Source organism: Orbicella faveolata, unplaced genomic scaffold (genome assembly GCF_042242905.1).
Source record: "Orbicella faveolata isolate gen_17 unplaced genomic scaffold, um_ofav_v1 contig_48, whole genome shotgun sequence".
NCBI classification, from domain to species: Eukaryota; Metazoa; Cnidaria; class Anthozoa; order Scleractinia; family Merulinidae; genus Orbicella; species Orbicella faveolata.
The window spans coordinates 127,646-142,500 of NW_028301578.1; the positions used below are offsets into that span (position 1 = coordinate 127,646).

The 14,855-nt window shown below is 36.9% G+C and overlaps 2 protein-coding genes across 5 annotated transcripts in view; both read right to left on the reverse strand.

Annotated features, from left to right (window-relative positions):
- LOC110053283 (uncharacterized) overlaps positions 1-8,079 on the reverse strand; it is a 28,360-nt gene extending 20,281 nt beyond the window's left edge. Inside the window, exons 1-6 of one of the 3 annotated variants that reach the window (XM_089280782.1) lie at positions 6,356-6,522; positions 5,663-5,829; positions 4,473-4,616; positions 2,137-2,278; positions 1,794-1,916; positions 886-1,011 (exon numbers count right to left, since the gene is read on the reverse strand). In XM_089280782.1, the coding sequence (XP_089136908.1) occupies positions 886-1,011; positions 1,794-1,916; positions 2,137-2,278; positions 4,473-4,616; positions 5,663-5,829; positions 6,356-6,464 (811 nt within the window). In that variant the 5' untranslated portion in view covers positions 6,465-6,522. Of the gene's footprint in view, positions 1-885; positions 1,012-1,793; positions 1,917-2,136; positions 2,279-4,472; positions 4,617-5,662; positions 5,830-6,355; positions 6,523-7,943 lie in introns of those variants that run through there. The other 2 variants (XM_089280781.1, XM_089280780.1) reach the window with 2 other exon arrangements.
- LOC110053282 (uncharacterized) overlaps positions 7,682-14,855 on the reverse strand; it is an 80,093-nt gene continuing 72,919 nt past the window's right edge. The window contains exons 9-12 of one of the 2 annotated variants that reach the window (XM_020759495.2): positions 12,150-12,448; positions 10,930-11,080; positions 9,932-9,977; positions 8,134-8,266 (exon numbers count right to left, since the gene is read on the reverse strand). In XM_020759495.2, the coding sequence (XP_020615154.2) occupies positions 8,215-8,266; positions 9,932-9,977; positions 10,930-11,080; positions 12,150-12,448 (548 nt within the window). In that variant the 3' untranslated portion in view covers positions 8,134-8,214. Of the gene's footprint in view, positions 8,267-9,931; positions 9,978-10,929; positions 11,081-12,149; positions 12,449-14,855 lie in introns of both variants that reach the window. The other variant, XM_020759493.2, reaches the window with a different exon arrangement.

Consider the following 14,855-nt stretch of genomic DNA (forward strand, 5'->3'; position numbering starts at 1 on the left):
CAGGTAAGAACTATCGCTACTAATTTTCTTGAACAGTTTCCTGTCACATTCTTCCAGGAACTTGTGGATATAAAGTTTTGCGAGTAACGCCTCTTAAAGCATTTCTTCACTGAAATCTCAAACATTGCATTGGGGATGAAGACAAGTGTCTTCAAGTCTGTTTCCTCACTTTTAACATAGCGTAATTAAATAAATTGTCGAGCTACATACTAGCAAACACCTAAATGTAGTACCTCTTTGGATTGATCGAAAACTAGGCCAAATGCTCGACATGACAACTTTCAAAATTTCTTAACAGTAAATTTGTCATACATGTTGATTAGCTATATTAACAAACATGGTGGTCTGACTCAGTAAGGTTGACGAGGAACTATTAAGTATAAACCTGTTTAGTATAAATCTACTAAGCGTACTATCACGAATGCCATTCTGATTGGCTAAGCTACTCACTATCTATTCTGTTGTAGATAGTGAGTGGCGTAGAATTGAGCGGTAGTTGACAAACTGGGGGCCGCTTCTTTCCGTTTTCGAAGTGTCTGTGAAGAGGATTTAGATAGAGATTTGAATGACTAGTTGATTTACACTAAAGCAATTAGAGTATTCGCTCTTGATTTCTATACGTGATAGTTGATTCGGGTTGTGTACTCGTCAACTATCACGCGATAGAAATCTCGAGCTCATAATCTAATTGTTTAATAGAACGGGCCAAAGGACAGCTGTATGACAAAGTAGACATTTTCAACATTTTGCAAAACTTCTGCCATAATGGGTCAGTCCTTATTTTTCATACATCAATCCTCTTGCCAGTATAGTCGATCAAGATGTCCTAAGGGTTTAACAAATTCTTTGCTAATTAATTATTGTATTCATTAATCAGGTATCTACCTTCACACGTAGAATGCTGTTTTGTAAATCCAGGACGACAGTTGCATGTGAATGAACCTTCAGTGTTGACACAGTCTGTGTGTTCCGGACAAGGACTTGCACTGTCACTTGCACATTCATCTAAATCTGTAAAAAGGAGGGTGAACATAAAACTCTGCCATAAACCAGACAAAAAGCACAGTGCAACCTTTGGTACAAGCTTTACCTTCTAAGTACCTGATCAAGATTGTGCACTTCTCAAAAAAGTTTGCTCAAATAACATGTACTTAAACAAGAAAATAGCACCGTTACAAACAAAATATGTGATAACGTTAGAATTCGTTTGAATTTAATAGGTTTGTTTTAAGTTAGATGAAGTTGTATCATCACGTGTTATATTGTCAGTAATAATTTTGCAAATGTACTCCATCTTCGTGGGATCCTAAATGCACTAAGGTGTGGTGTCCAGAGAAAATATTAACTTTCTCGAACTCATTAATAATTCATCAAGTTAACTAAAGGAAATCATGACCGTGACAGCGTTTGGATATCTGATCTTAATGAACATATAGATTTTTACGATTTTATTTCCCCGTTTTCTCGTCGGTTTAAGTTTTGGTTGAGAAGATATGTCAAACCCTCAAGACAGTGTTTGACCACATTTCCAAACACCTCGAATTTCGTAAAAAATACTCCACTATGCGTCTTATTTTCAACTCTCTTCTCGGTGTTTGGAAATGCGATCAAACACGGTCTTTCGTGTTTGATATATTACATCCCCCTTGTACACCTTACCATTTACTACTGTAACCATTTGAAGCATCTAGCATTCAGATAGCATGCAAGTATAGCAACTAGTATCGTTTTACTCGCCAATGCTCGCACGAACTTGTTCTGAAAACACTAATCTGTTAAAATAATTTCTTTACCTTTGCAAAGTTTGCCATTTCCATGATATCCCTCAATGCATACACAAACTTCGTTCTCCTTGTCAAGAGCCATGCACACAGCCTGAGGGCTACAGCCACCACCCTCTGCACAAGGAAATTGATCTAAAGTTGAAAAAAATCCTTCCATGTTAAAACTGTTGTTCTCAGTTATCTTATCTTGCACATTTAATGCACTGGCGACGAATCAGGTATTGGTCTCACCAAGCCATGCACTTCAACATGGCTTGTCTGTAACCTTATCGGATTTTGCTCCTCTACCAAGAATAGACATCTCTTACTCTTAATCAAATGGCAGTTTAGGAAGTATGAGACCAGTTCTTACCCATAGAACAACCATACAGTTCTATTCTCATGCAAATTGCATTCTCCCAGCTTTGTGGTAAAAAGCGTACACATTGCGCTAAAAGGACAGGAGAAAAGAAGTGTAGCACTACTGTGTTCCTGTCCCAGTTGGCTGCAATTTCCTGAGAAGGAAATAATACAAACACTTTTCTCTTATGCCTTAATACCTGTAGTACTTGATGGTAATTTTTAGAGACGTTTTGGGAAAACCCCTTCATCAGTCGCACATGAAGCGTTAAATGCTTCATTTGCGATAAATGGTTTATTTGCGACTGAAGAGAAGGGGTTTTTCCCGAAACATGTCTAGAAATACCATTAAGCAATTGTTGTCAACTAAAACGAAAGCAATTCAATTAATAGATAGATAGATAGATAGCTTTATTAAGTAAATCATTGCAGCCCCCGAAGCGGCTAAATTGTGACATACTTAACTAGTCGTTAAACTTACAAATATAAAAGACAAAACCTAAAAATTTAATACAATAATGATATCATACAATATTATAATACAATATAATAAGATATCGAACTATTTATAATTAAAACTATGCTTCATGATAGAAGTGTTTCTAAACCTATAAGTCCTACAAATCGGTAGTTTGAAGTATCCCCGGCTTCGTGTGCAGTAAGTGGACTTGTTAAGTGGCAGCAGCAGTTCATGAAGCTTATCGCTTGGGTCCGCCATAATTTGGTAGAAAAGCACTTTGAATAATTCAAAGTGCTACACAGCAACAACTTGTTTTAATCATTAATATATCATTACGTATATAGTTCCAGAGAGTAAGGGCTATCATTACAAGTTTAAACAAAAAGGGCATCCAAGTTATACGTACAATTTCAAATAAGATTACTGAAATGAAGTTGTTCAAAGCCAAGGCTAGCCTTTAGGTGGTAAGTTTCTAAAGAAACTGTGGTGCTGCGTCGGTGGAGAGTATAACAAGAATTGGTTTTATCAACTGGGTTGATAATGTAAATTGGCCACCGTAAAGAGATTCGAAAGCTGACGTTTCGAGCGTTAGCCGTTCGTCGGAGCGAATCCGATTGGCTCCGATTAAGGGCTAACACTCGAAACGTCAGCTTCTGAATCTCTTTACGGTGGCCAGTTTACATTATCAACCCAGTTGATAAAGCCAAATTAGCCTTTAGGTGTTGGAACGACAGGTAGTATAAAATAGGTCATCATGAACCCCATACTCCACAACAAAACCCCTCTGATTAACTGTATCACTTAACATTACAACACTAGGGGGAAGATATCCAAAGTTTGCTACAGCCTCTGACAACTTAACATCTGAAATTTTCAATAAATATGATATGAAAACTGCAAACATATCTCCATTAATTTAGTGATGACATGTGACTTGTTCCAACACTATGATGAAGGTTTTCTTTGACAAATAATAGGCTAGATTTCAATTACGAAGTATGCAGTGGACGATATATAGTAAAAAGAGTCACGACTTGTGGTTGTAGAGTGTAGACTCTTTCTTAAACTTGCCTTTTCCGTCTTTTTCAAGTCACCAATCACTGAACTGCAGTTTCTGTACAATCAAATGATGGGTGACACCACTACGATTATCAGTTGAGTGGGGCGCAACAGAGCTCTGGTGACGTGGTTTTTCACCTAAAATTACGGTGTTGCCATGCGCAACTTTCCTCATTTCTAATAGTAATAATATTGTCGCCTGCAATTTCGCGCGCTTTGCTGCTAATGACGTCAAAGGCCGACAGGTTGCCACTAGAAACGGAGCCAGTTACCTGTGACGACAAGACAAGTTCAACATTAAAACGTGGTCACCAAACTTTTGTCGTACCCTACAAAACTGATAATCGTAGTATAAGATAAAAAGTAATATAAGGCTGAAAAAGTGTCAAATAGTTCTTAGCCCTTCTTCAACTTCATCATACTGAGGAAGGGCTAAGCCCGAATAGTCTAGTTGACGCAAACATTTGACACTTTTAAAGATGATTTCCAGTCCGTACTGCACAGTCTCAGCAAAGTTGTTTCATCAAGTGATATGAGAAAGAACGAAGCATAAAGCTTCGCATCCATAACGGCTTTTGACATGAAATTTTGAATTTACTTCCTGTTAACTTTACATTTTGTGATGTCTTACATGAAACAAAACAAAAACGTAAACAAACTCTCGAGAGTGCGCCGTAGTACGGACTGCAAATCATCTTTAAATAGGTTTTTCAGCCTCATAGTACATTTTACATGTAGAAAGTTAAGCCACTGAACGTAAAATTTCTACTCTTTTCAGATGTGACACACGCGCCGAAACAAAGGAAGTTTCAGTAAAGTGAAATCCTTACCTGCTCTGTGTCTGCTTCTGTGTATTTGGTCCAGGCTTTACCATCACCACGGTAAACAAACTTGTAAGAACGGACCCAGCTGTCATTGATCATGCACCCCTGAGTAGCCACACCACTAACAAACATCATCTCTAACATGTCAACCTGAAAGATTTCACAAAAATTAAAATCATCTTCATAATTCCAGCTATGAGCCTTGGGCTTGCCAACTTTGAAAGGGGTTTTGAATGGGTTTATAGCTGGGGCTGGGCTAATAATCAGGAGACTAGAAAACAGTATATAAATAGACAATGTAACATGACCATTAGGGGATACGGAATTTTATCTTTGAGTGATCATACCATCAACATGAGAAGATAAAATTTGTAACTCCAAGCGGACATGTAGTGTTCTGTTGATTATGTGGATTTTGATGGCACATCCAAATCTTCGACAGTATCTCAGTTTTTTAATTCATTTTAAAAGGAACGAAAGCAGTAATCACCTTAACTGAGGTTGGGCACTTATAAGCAAATTAAAAAGTGGGATATTAAGATGGATTCTGCTCAAAATTCGAGCAATAAGTGCAAAAATTATTTACTAAAAATCTACTCATAGCACGGTAACTTTTGGAATACTATTTAAAACAACTCACTTTAGTTCATTTCTCTAAGCAATCCCGCAATTAAATTCTGAAGCATTCTCGAGAAAGTTAATGTCAAACCTTGTAAGAATGCTTAAAGCGTGTGTTGTGTTTTCAACTAATGCGAAACGTCTGCTTTAATTCAAGTATGGATAACTTCACGCGGTCAGCTTGAGAGCTTAAGTCTCAAAAGGTCATCTTAACTGTATTCAAAATATTACCATGCCATGAGGTTTTTTGGCAACTTAATTTTTGCCATTATTGCTCGAATGTTCTGTAGAAATCACCTTAAGTAGTTGCGCTGTAAATGGGGTCTGACAGTACTCTAATGAGCTTAACTTCCATTTAAAAACAAATAAATAAACCCTGCATCTGGTCAAACGGCAGATAAGGCTGTCCACTAGCTGATAAACCACTATCCAGTGCATAGCTTAGTATGTCTTGTTTACATTAGCTAACATTTACCTTTTGGATAGAGAAAATTACCCAATGAAGAGCACTATCCCTCACCTTAAGAACCAGAGCCTGCTCTAACTTGGGTAGCCCCCAAGCCCCCAATTATTCCTACCTGTAAATATTGATTTTTGTCCTGTTTGGCTGCGCACCATGCTCCATAACCAAGGCCTATGTTAAGGCGACCAAATTCTGGTCCACTATAATGATGTGCTCTTGATGAAGCTGACAACTGCGTGGAAAGGATTTCTCCTCTTATTATGCCCATCCTACTGAGACAATCTAAATTACACAATTTTGTATCAGTACTAATGCTCACTGGAAGACACCAAGAAATCAAAAGCAATTATTTACATTTGTTTTCTGCTCCTTTGCGGTTGTAAATACAATTAGTTTATCTCATCAATCTACTCATAAGATACATCTGCAGTTGCAGGAAAAAATCCAGGGAACAGAAAAGAACGTGAAACATTTGGGGGAGTTGAAGAGTTGTGTTGAAAATGGTATACTTAGGATGATCAGATGTGCTTCGCTGTGTTGCCGAAGGGAGGAGAAGATATTGATGTATGTCAACTGAAAAGGCTGAAGAATACAGCCAATCAGGGGACCACAAAGCTGTTGGAAACTTTGCAGTATCTTGCATTGTCACAGCTCTCTGGAGCTCATTACAGCCTCCCAATCATATAGTAAATTATGTAATGTATAGGAAATTGATGCATGCCCATGACAAAGAGAATTTAACCGTATACTGACTTCATCACTTCATTAACTACCTAGGAACAATAGACTGTCCTCAATAACTATTTACCTGCCTCATACCCATACAATTCTACTCTCAGTGCTATTTTGTCCGCCCAGCTGACAGGGCGTATCTGTACATAGCGGCAGTAAGGACTTGGTGAAATGGAGTGATACATGGTATATCCTTCATTACCATTGCCCAAAAATTCCTGCAAATTTCAAGATAAGTCACCCTCTAGCATGTATGATAACGCAAAAAACACAAACACAATAGCATCATTTGAATTTAAAATCAACACTTCAATTAGTTAGAAAAAGGCCTAAAATTACCAAATATGTGAGAAAAATTGTCATAGTTTATCTCCTGCTCTGGAGTTGCAACTTTATTTGAGAATCAGTTGCTTTCGAGCGTCAATAACCTTGGACTAGGTTAGTATGCTTTTTGACTCTTAAAAGGACCAGCCAGGCAAGACCAAGGGTAGAGAGCAGCCAAATACCACTTTTCTGAACCGCCATGTTTGGAGGTTGGGTGTGGCTACCAACATAATGCTGCAAACATTCATGTTACACAGACGTCTCTGAACTCAACCTTGTAATATAGGATTTTGCAACTAGTAGTAATGAAGTTAAATGAAATTTGGCTTATTGTATTGCCTTTCCTAGGGCATTAACTCCTTAACGCTGGTGCTGGCCGTAACCAGCAGTGAAGAGCGTTGCCCTTTGTTCCTCTTTTGATGTCATCAGCTTTGACCAAAATTGGCATCGTCTATACTCAAGTTCTGCAGGAGAAAAATGTCTTTCCAATGATGCCCAGATCAGACTAATCGGGTCAATGGGGCCTGAAATAGGCTCGAAGATGCTCAAAAATTTAAGTGAAAAACTCAGAACAAAATTTCCCTCGACTACACTTGGCTACTCCGTGGGAAGAATTGCCTGTCTCGATGATGCTTTCTCGGGACTTTATGAATTGGAAGCAAGCCCAGTAGAGGGTCTGAATCACTGCAGCAAAAAGATGAGAAAAGAAAAAGGAAAGGCGAAATAATAATAATAATAATAATAATAATAATAATAATAACAATAACAATAATAATAATAATAATAAGTTAAAAGCGGCAAGACTTTAAGGACTTATAATAATAATAATAATAATAATAATAATAGTAATAGTAATAGTAATACTAATAATAATAATAATAATAATAATAATAATAAAAGCCTAAAGACGTAGGTCACAATCTTTAAATTTTGATTTCTGCACATGCCCAAGCAAAAGTGTCATAAAACGCGATGTTTGTTGAAAGCAAGCCACGCTATCGTGTTGCAAATGCCTTTTTGAGTAGATTGCAGCTAATTTGGCTCAAATCCAGACCAAAAATGTCCAAACAATGCATTTTTTGGCAAAAAGCTCCAGGAGTCATTGGATTAAAGTTATTCATTTTTTAGTCTTTTATGTTTTATACACAACTGCAACTGGTGCACGAGACTCATTTAAGAGATGGTACTGTTAAGTTAAACCATTATCAAAAGCACCTCTATTTGTACATCTGTCTGTCTGTCCATCTGTTTGTCTACCTGTTAAAAGGCCTGCCTGTCTCGCATCAAATGCTCTAACCCTTCTCTGCATCTGCAATAATTATTGCTACCTGAACACATACCTTAGGAGTTTTCCCTTTAGGATACGACTGAAATGGCTGATTCAAGTTCACTGTAATTCTAATCTGAAAAGCAGTTGTGCGATACGGCAATTCAGGATGTCCCTGAATAGCAATGCCTGTGAGGATTACAATCCATCCAGTGTCAATCTCAAGGAACTGTGATGCATCTGAAGTCTTGGGAACCCAGGCTCCATTATTGATATAGTGATTCAGTCGCGCACATTCCGGCCCATAAAAAATATCTTGTTGGGAGGATGCTCTTAGTTGTGAGTCACCAATGCTGAAACTTTCCATCCCAAGAGTTGGATAACCAGGAAAGAATTCTGTTTGAACAAGAAAGAGGTTTTTTTGTGTCTTATAGGTTCAGTGTTGAATATGTGACCTGTGGATTGCACAACGCACTGTTAGAGTAAATTGCTTTATCTACCAAAATGTGCTCAAATCTTCAAGCTTTGAGTGCCAATGCCAATATATAATCACAGGATCACTGCTTCTTAAGTACATTAAGGAAAAAAATCCTAAGAAAATATGCGCGCTGATTGGTTAAAAATCGTGTTTCTATAACTCGATAGAAACACAGAACTAACACGAGCTGTTGACATAATAAGCGGGGGGGTGGGGGGGGGTGAATTTACATTTTGATAATCAAAGTTAACAAGTTGTTTTCCTTTTTTTCGTCGCGGCGTTTCCTAATGAAATAGATAACATGTTCTCCATGTTTCTATTGAGTTTTAGTAGAATTCTACTAGTATACTAATAAAAATGCTGCAATTTGATTGGCTAAGCTACTCGTATACTATAAGCCATTAGAGTGGAGTGGCTGTCGGCCGTCCACGAAATGCGACGTTTTTCTCTTTTTTTTTTCAAAGTTTTGGATGAAAGTTTAGATGTAAATGGATAATTAAATGTCTGAGAAGACTAAAAGAAGGACATTAACAGTTTCTTGACTATAAAAACTTGAAAATATTGAAAAAATGGATGCCCACGCGTACACAAGTGCAAATTTACCAAAGACAATTCAATATATACGTGCGATGTTGTAAAAGCGTTAAGTACGATAATGTGTAGAAAAATAATTGGAAACCGTTACTTGCGTTAATTTCAGTTAGAATTCTACTAAAACAATTAGATTATTCGCTCTCGATTTCTATGAGGCGATTGTTGATTCGGCCTTCGGCCTCATCAACTATCACCTCATAGCAATCTCGAGCTCATAATCAAATTGTTACATAGAAACATTCGTCAAAGTTTGGGAGAACTCGAAAAATCTGAGGAAACACTCACCTGCGGCTCGTGTTCCCACAGCATTCCTCGTTCTCCCAAACTTCCACTCGTGTTTCTATAACTCGATAGAAACACGGTACATGTTTTCTATTTCTTAACTATAACATCCATTATTTATGGCCACCTCCAAAACACATATCACAATTGTCATTACTAACCAAACCGATAGTTTCTAAACAATCGGACTGCTTTAATTTGTAAATCAGGCTAGGAAATATACCATTACTACCTTACATGGAAATACCTACCCAAAGTAAATGAGTGTCAGGTGTTATTAAGTCACAGTATAGCAGTCGATTCAGTGTAATTTTTGAGTGAGATCTGGTATGGTTAGACTAGGTTCTTGTAACTATACCGTGGTGTACATTCACCTTTTACTATATATCATAAAAAAATAGCGGTGTGTTTGAAAATCACAAAATTTTCCCTAGCTGGGCTAATTTGCTTTACAGTTTGTTTTCAAGAGAATTATTAGCAGTTTCTGAGACATATCTATCTCAATTTGTATTTCTGGCTGTTTTTTAAAAGGCAACTATGTACATGCAAATATCACATTTACATTGTATTGGCAATCTGTCTATTTCGTTAAACAATTCTTTGTCATAATGGGATGGGTTATTATAAATTTATGTCACAGGAAAATGGGTTATAATTATTATTTTTCTTAATTTTTTGCCAGGATTAGCTAATATTTTCAGACTTACATGGTCATTTTGCCAACCACCCTCCCTCTCCAGGCATGAAAGCATCCTAAATATTAAACAAAATGATGATACCTAGCAGAATTAAAGGCTGAAGGTTGGAAGCCGAAAGCTCATTTTAACCAAAATTTTCAACCAGAGAACATTTTAATTGTTTAACTATGTTTTACCCTGGTTTCTCGTCTATTTTTAATTGAATTTTACCTTATTTACTCTTTGATGGGATGAACAGGCAAGCTTGATTTTCAGTTGCTTTGAATTGGAAACCTTTAATTTAAGGTCATTCCCTTGTATTGCATTGCACATCCTTACTGCGCATAATTTATGGCGTCATTAGCGCGTGTTCGTGCACACGCACATTCAAAACATGGCGGATTTGCCTTGATATTGAGTTCTGTCAGTTGAAAAATGGCTATAGCTCACTAACGAGCTCGGGCACCCCAAATGTTTTTCCTGTCATTTTAATCAACTAATCATTAGCTTTGCGTGAGAAAAGACTGATCTGATTTCTATGTTTAAAAATTGAATAAGTAAGGAAAATAGCAGCTGCACTGTAGTCTTTCTACTTTGCAGTTTGATAGCCGTGGCAAGTAATTTGATTCCAATATTTTAACAAGGATCCAGCTGTCTGCCAAAATCAAACTTAAAAAGTTTCTTTGTGTCCGACACAAGTATTGACTGTAGTTTGAGACGGGTTTTCATGAGTCTGGGCTCACAAAGAGTTTACAATAACTTGGAATGCGTTCTTGTAATAAGCATTAAATAACGTGAAAATGGGACATTTTCAATGCCTCACTGCTCCTTAACGAGCATGGGCACCCCCCTTCTTTATTTTATCATCAAAGTTCTCACATGATAAATATTCATTGGACAAAGTTTGAACAAAAATCTATGTGCAGTTTTATTTCAGGGGAATTACCTTAAATAAATTTAGACATTTGCTGTAGGAGCTCTCAAAATGGCACAAAGCAAGCCTAAAGATGTATTGATGCAGTCAATACCTGGAGTGTAACATCCATAAATATCAACTCTCATACACACTCGCCCAGATGTGAAGGATGACTGTGGATTAAATTGTACATGCTGTGCCACAAAAGGAGGGTCTAACCAGTGCTGTACAGCTTTATTACCAATATATTCACCTTTCAGGAGCTAAGGAAAAAAAACACATATCAGTCTGTAAATGCTATTAAGGCCCATGAACGCCATAATCAAATTGTCATAATCAAATTGTTGCTCAAAATCTATAGGGCATGCACACAATGATTTGTTTATTCTAAAAACTGTCGACATAATTTGGATAGTGTCCAAGTTAACAAGTAATTTGAACAGTTCTGTACACAATATAACTAACAGCTAATATGACTACATCCTAGTCCATTTAGAATGGATTGAATTCAAACATTTTCTCTGACTGCCAAATTGGACTTGGTCTACGACTGTGTTTAATTTTGTCAGTCATTGGAATTTGTCATTCAATTAATGTATTTCCAAATTGGACAGTTTATAGTCCTGTTGTATGTAATATATATACAGAATGAAAATTTGATCATGATCCTTAAAAATAGGAATTAGCACAACATAATTTAGGGCCAAATATACATGTAAAGATGAAACTGAATTTGGTAAGCAGCTCAAAGCTAAATCACATCTCACTTGAGGACACTAGCAAGCGAAGTTATAAAGCTGTCAGTACTGTCCTGAACATGGCTGCCCCAGATATCTCTTTTCAAAATCCCCTGACTTTTCCCTGGCTGTTCATTGATAAAAATAATATTTCCCTGACCAAAGAAATTCAAAATGTGATTGTCAGCGGCTCCTTTTTCCACTTGCTCATTAACCCTTTCACTCCCATGGGCAAAACCACACATTTTGTAAAATGGTAACTAAAGACCCAAGGACCACACATAGTTTACCACTTGAAAGATATTATTTGTGGGATACTATAAATCATACTAACAGCCATAGAGGAAGCCTCAGTTTGAATTGAAAAGCATTCAAAACGAAAAACAAAAAACGTTAAACAACATCTCACTCCTTGTATAGTTGAGGTATACCCCTAAACTATGGCTCAATATACAGCTCTTAATGTGTAAGATTTTGTTGACCATGCTTACCAAGCCACTGCACACTAATGGCTGACAATGTGCAATGGCTCAGCCCAATCAGATTACAGCATTTGTATAAGCAATTAGTATATTAGTAGTATTCTACTACATACTGTATGATATGTCAGCCATTTGTCCCCATGAAGATTATGCCTCAGGTAAAAGGAAGTCACAGCCTCAGCATTGTGATCAAGCCTGGACTCATATTTGCCCTGTGTAGCCACACCAGTCACTAGTGTGGCAGTAAGTAAATCAATTTGAAGGTAAACATAGGTTTCACTTCCACCCACACACCAGCCTAAACTGTTCAATCGACTCCAGTCTTTCTTGTTGGCCTGTGTTTCACTTGATGCCTTGATCTGCAAGTTACTTATCATGCCATACTCCATTCCTAGAGAAGTGTAGCATGTTCCTGCAACATGTGCCAGAAATAAAAGATAAATTCATATGGTTTTGGTATATAAACAATACCAAAGGAGCAAAGTGCAGACAGAGAGATTGTTTTACCTTAACCTACGTATCACAGTATTAGACAATACGTAACAAGAATTTTAATTAAAAGTTACCTTATTACATGAAATTTTCGCGACTCGTTAATTTCGCGATTTTGAGGTTCGCATTTTTCGCGACACCTTAATTTCGCGATTTTGCGAAAATTTTGCATTTTGACTCACTTTAGTTTCGCGTTTTTGAGTGAGACACACTTTATTTCTTTGTCAATGTTATTTAACATGTCCCTGAATTTGATCAAACAACTTAATCAACAACGTCCAAATAAACAGAAACGCAACTGATTATGTAAACAGTAACAAGAAAGATGTTCTCACAGTGTCTACAAGGCAATTGAAAGGTTTAAGCAACTAGTGGAACAGCACTACAAGGAGCCAGTAAATGAACAGTTTGAGGATTGTACAAAAGAAGTGCTACCTGGAGTGGAGACGGAAAGCAGTAGTGATGAAGAGGACCAGAAAATTACCACAGAATAGTTCAAAATGATTGTAATAAACATGTGTCATGGTAATAAAGTCGCTTTTTTAAATTATTGACGTAATGTGACTCACTTAATTTTCGCGTCATGCTAATTTCGCGATATTTAATTTTCGCGTCACTTAAATTTCGCGATTTTTTTTAAATCGCGAAATTGGCGAAATTAACGTGTCGCGAAAATTTCATGTAATAAGGTACATTGTTTAGCAAATAAAGAAGCCTCAACGGTGTTCTGTTCTATTGCAAAGCACAAAGGAAGTGGTAGAGCACAAAAACAGTGTAGGGGGAAACACAAGACGTAGTAAAGTGTTTTTCCCCACTTCTCGAGTGCTCTACCGCTTCTTAAGTTCTTTAAAACAGAACAGAGCACAGTCAAGGGTTCTTTATAAAATAATAATAATAATGAATATTTATACAGGATAGCCCTTCAGTGCAAGAGTACTGTTATCAAAGGGGTCCTGTTTAAATAACCTAATATAAGGATAAAAACTAAAATAAGTTAAGAATGACTTCGTAAATTATTAACTACACTGTACATAAAATTGATCTAAAGACTCCCTAAATAGTACCCTACTGCTAATTTGCTTGATTTTTCAAAGTAAAGAATTAAAAGCTGAAGCACCTAAAAAGTAAAAACTTTTTCGAGCAAAGTCAAGTTTCACTTTCGGCAGAGCAATAGTGGTTCTGCTGTTCCTTGTATTAAAATCGTGGGTTGAAAAATTAAAATAATTTTTAAAAGGACTACAAACGTTGCCTTTTAGGCAATCAAAAACAAATAAACAGGCCTTTTTCTTTAAAACATTTTCAATTGTGGATAGGCGGAGTTCACAGTTTAGACATTTGGAGTTTTGCAGAATAATCCTGTGACTTCGTTGTTCCAAGTTTCTTATTTGGCACCTACGTGTCTCTGACCAACCAAGCGTAATTTGGCCGCAGTAAGTGAAGATGGGTATTATCATTGCTCTATAGATTCGTTCAACACTTAAGGTGTCAGTGTTAGAACGGGATCGTCGTAATAAATTCACTCATCCTGCAGCTTTCTTGTATGTTTTGTAAAAGTGCATATCAAGATTCAATGTAGGGTCCAGATGGACACCTAGATACTTGTAATTTGTAGTCATGTCGATACGAGATCCATTTACTGAGAGGTTTAGTTCTTTGCCATCGAAACCGCTTAATCTTTTTGCTGTTCCAAATAGCATTACTTCAGCTTTTCCTTTTTTGAGATTAATGATAAGTTCGTTGTCTCGAAACCAGGAGGCCAGGCTATTGATGTCTTCGCTGAGGTGGTGTTGGATAGCATCCAAATAATTCGAGGATGTGAAAATTAAAGAGTCATCTGCGTAGGTGATAATGTTAGAACTAGTAGTAATCAGAGATTATGAGAGTGCGTTCGACGCTCTCACTTTAATATATAATTATATATCGTAAATAAATGATTTCACTAGCTGACATTCAACCTTTATCTATTGCTAAAATCAACATTTTTCAGCAGCAACCGAGGTTTTACAGTCAGATATGCATAGTGTCAAAGTCAATGCTAGTGAAGAGGTCACGATTTGTTGATACGTTGCGTGACGCTGTTAGTTTCTGTAGTCTCTCAAGTTTCATAGAATATTTAAATTACGTACATTATTCTAAGCTAGCATTTGCAGTCGCGTGCTCGTTTCGCGACTAATTCGAGTATTTCCCCTGATGAATAAAGTAGTCTTATGGATCTTTCCTTCAGAGTACTTTTCCACCCATTCCAAACAATAAAATTTCGACCGGATAAAGACTGAGCTATCTGTCGCGACTGGAACTAATCAACAAATGCAATCCAAATGTAGCTG